The sequence below is a fragment of the Pteropus alecto genome, unplaced genomic scaffold, assembly GCF_000325575.1.
Source record: "Pteropus alecto unplaced genomic scaffold, ASM32557v1 scaffold279, whole genome shotgun sequence".
NCBI lineage: Eukaryota > Metazoa > Chordata > Mammalia > Chiroptera > Pteropodidae > Pteropus > Pteropus alecto.
In genome coordinates this window covers 277,062-280,672 of record NW_006443262.1, presented here as the reverse complement: position 1 = coordinate 280,672, position 3,611 = coordinate 277,062, and the positions used below count along the sequence as shown (strand labels likewise).

At 37.6% G+C, this 3,611-nt stretch overlaps 1 protein-coding gene across 1 annotated transcript in view; it reads left to right on the top strand.

Moving 5' to 3' along the window:
• The window catches only part of KMO (kynurenine 3-monooxygenase), a 41,261-nt gene that overhangs the window by 30,693 nt on the left and 6,957 nt on the right, over positions 1-3,611 (top strand). The window contains exons 9-10 of the mRNA XM_006924120.1: positions 434-555; positions 2,086-2,233. Of these exons, the coding sequence (XP_006924182.1) occupies positions 434-555; positions 2,086-2,233 (270 nt within the window). The remainder of the gene's footprint in view (positions 1-433; positions 556-2,085; positions 2,234-3,611) is intronic.

The following is a 3,611-nucleotide window of genomic DNA, read 5'->3' as shown; positions in this document are numbered from 1 at the left end:
TTATTATATAGATGTAGTTATCTATTTCTCTGGTTGGTCTTTTTCTTTCATTTTCTCTCTCTTGTTACCAGTTCTGGGGTACAATGCCTATTAATACTGTCATAAAAGGAATAATAGAGAATAAAGGGAGAAGAAATTACATCCAACCCACCCATTTGTAATCTAAGGAGCGTAGCATTTGCTTGGTGAAAATGTCTGGGATTCACAGTGTAGACATTATCCCAACAACTGAGAAGCTGGGGCATAGCCCTGGGATGGGACTGGGCAGAGCTTGTCCTTGGGATGGGGGAAAACACCAGGGCGCCTCTACCATCTGCTTGGACATCCCTCCGAGGTGGCCCCTGGCCACAGCGGGAACCCCGTGATCTAGGGCCCACCTGTGTGCCGGCATCACCTGTTACGCTCGCCCACACTGTTCTTCCTCTACTCACAGAACAAATCTTTCACGTGCACTTTGTTCATGCCCTTCGAAGAGTTCGAAAAACTTCTGACGAGAAGCAATGTGCTGGATTTCTTCCACAAATACTTTCCAGATTCCGTTCCTCTAATCGGAGAGTAAGTGTCCAGAGGTGCAACTGTGCCCTTTGCTCCCTTGGTTTGAGTTATTCGAAATTCACATAAAGGTATAAGTTTTATTTCAGTCTTGCCTCAGTGTGACCAGTTGTGCGGTAACCTAGACAGGAAGATGATATTGGCAAAAATCTAAGGGGATGCTATGCTGTGAGGGGGATGCTGTGCTGTGAACAGGAAGCTGAACAACCGCAGGCCATAGTCAGTTTCTCTGGGCCAGACGACTGTCCAATGTCTGTAGGCCTTTCTATGTCCCGTTCAGGTTCCTGGTGGATATGCAAATCTGTGGCACAGCAAGTACAGTCAGTGCAACAAGTCTCAGATCCACCACTTACTAGCTGTAGAAGCTTCTCCTACGTTTCCTCCCCTCCAGAAAAATGGCAATAATAATCCTACCTGCCCCAAAGGCTTATTGTGAAGACTAAAGGACATCATGTCTATGAATCATTCAGCACAGGGCCTGGCACATAGAAGGTTCCCCAGACCGATAGCTGATTGTATTAGTTGTCTTCTTCATGACCCACGGCTCCTCTGGCCCGTGTCAGAATCGCTCTCCGTGAGGGCCTTGTCGTCTGTTCTCATTCAGTGCCCCTGTGCCCACTGTCTCTTCCTCTTGGATTCCAGCTCACTTTCTACCTCCAATGATATCTTCATAGAGGCAGCACGATGCTACGGAAAGACCGAGATATTAATGCTGCTTCTGCACCATCCGTCTTTGAATCTCAGAATTTTCATCCTTAAAATAAGCATCAAGAAACCTACATTTTGGGGCACTTGTAAATATTAAATGAGCTAACAATGTAAAAGGGAGAGGCTAGAGCCAGCCAATAGCGAGTGTTTGAAAAACGGTCAGTTTTCATTCTTTCCTGCAGATTGATTCAGTCTGCATTGATCTCTCCTTTTCTGAACACCAGTTTAGCCCTCATGTTCCACAGCTGTTCCTTGCCTCTCCAACAGTATTTAAGATCCTTGAGGTTGTGTACTGTTTCTCTCCACAAAACCTCTGTAGATGTTTGACAAACACTAGCTTGATTACAATTGTCCACTTCCAAATACATATAAATTCACATTAATTTTAATTTTAGTTTGTTGTGATTTAGTCAAATACACAGCAGCATCTCAATTTTTCCATGAAAACCTAAAACACACCAACAAAGTTGGAAATTGTATAGCTCGTGTGCATGATAATGAAATTTTCATGTCATATAATGCAGACATATTTCAAGTTATTGAAATGCAGTCAAACATGGTTTTCTTTTTTCTTTTCTTTCTTTTTTTTTTCTTTTTTTTTTTTTGGATGTGATTAACATTGTTGTAAACCAAGAAGGTAATTAGAACAATCTAATTTTGGGACTAGAAGACACTCCAGTTTCTCCTGTTCCTGTTTTCTTCCTGACATCCTCATGTTTTTGTTCAATAAAGTCCTATGGTAATAAAGTCAGTAAATGTAAAAGAATAGTGTGGTATTTAATACCCAATTTAGCATCTTTACGTTCTGATTATTTTCCTCTAAAGGCAAGCCCTGGCACAAGATTTCTTCCTATTGCCTCCGCAGCCCATGATATCTGTAAAGTGCTCTTCTTTTCACTTTAAATCACACTGTGTGCTGATGGGAGACGCAGCTCATGCTATAGTGCCCTTTTTTGGGCAAGGAATGAACGCGGTAAGTTCTTTTTCTCTAGGTAAGTCCCTGAATTTTTCTGGGTCGGCCGCAACTAAAAAATCTTAAATATAAAACATGTTGAAAACTCTCTTCACATAATCTCTGAGAAAACAATCAATTCAACGATCATCAGCTGTTTAACGAGATTGGTCCCTAACTACAGTCAAATCTTGGATTACTTGATCCAGTATTTTAATGTGGAGAGAAGCAGAAAGTGAAAGACAGTTTTCTGTGCAGTCAAAAAATGCATTGAGAGCTTGAAATGTGGAAATGACTATCGGCAATTCAAGACTTAAGTTTTAAAATATTTTTTCTAGAAATTACTCATAAGTACATAAATGTTAGGCTCAAAAAAAGAAAACGATCCCAAATTGTGTTTTATTTTTCTTCACTGTTACTTTCCAAAAGAAAGGAAAACACAATTGACACTGTTAAATAAAATTATGAAACAGATTAGATGTTGAATACTGCTGCCTTCATGAAAACTTTACTGTTCTGGCTAGAAATATATTTCAGATAAGAAATAGAGTTCAAACATTGTGTTTGTATTTGATAACCAGTGGCTTTAAAATCATAGTTTTCTTTTGTTTTTGATTGTTAGGCTATGTCCCAAGAATATATAGATTGCGAATCTAATCAATTGTATTTTCCACAAAGCAGTGGTAAACATTTTGTTTTATGAAAACATAAGAACGCACCAATTGTAGCTTAGTAGATAAGTGCCCGCCCAGGTTCTAGTATCAGAAGGCCAGAGTTCAAATCCTGACTCCAGGATTTGTTATATTATGTTCTTACACAACTAACTTATCTTTACTTCTTTATCTGTAAAATTGGGATTTTACATGAATTAATTAAGTATTTTAAAATGTTATTATCTCAGCCCTTGATGGGTATCTCTCATCTCTAAATTCCTATTGAATTAATAGTCTATATAATTGACAAGTATTTGCTTCAGATGTAATCTTTATAACTGATGTAAAAATTATTTTATTTTTTAACTTTTACATGTTTTTATACTGTCTCTAAAACTACGGCATGAATTTCTAGAAAGCAGGTTACATAGCTTTTGATTTTCTTCTTTTCCACTGCATTTAGCATAGTACCTTACTAATTTTGTGGCATTCTTGATATTGGAAATTTGCTTTAATCTTATAAGAGTTCTAGCCTGTCATTAAATTTCTTTAAATATGAATATTAAAGACCTGAATAGTTTGAATATAATTCTAATACTCATGCTAGAATACTATAATTTTTCTGGCTCCTTGAAGAAGCAATGAAATCCATCAAAATTATAAGAGTAATTTAAAATTTTGATCACATTCCAAATCATTAAAATTAATATATATGTGTGTGTGTGTGTGTGTGTGTGTATGTATAT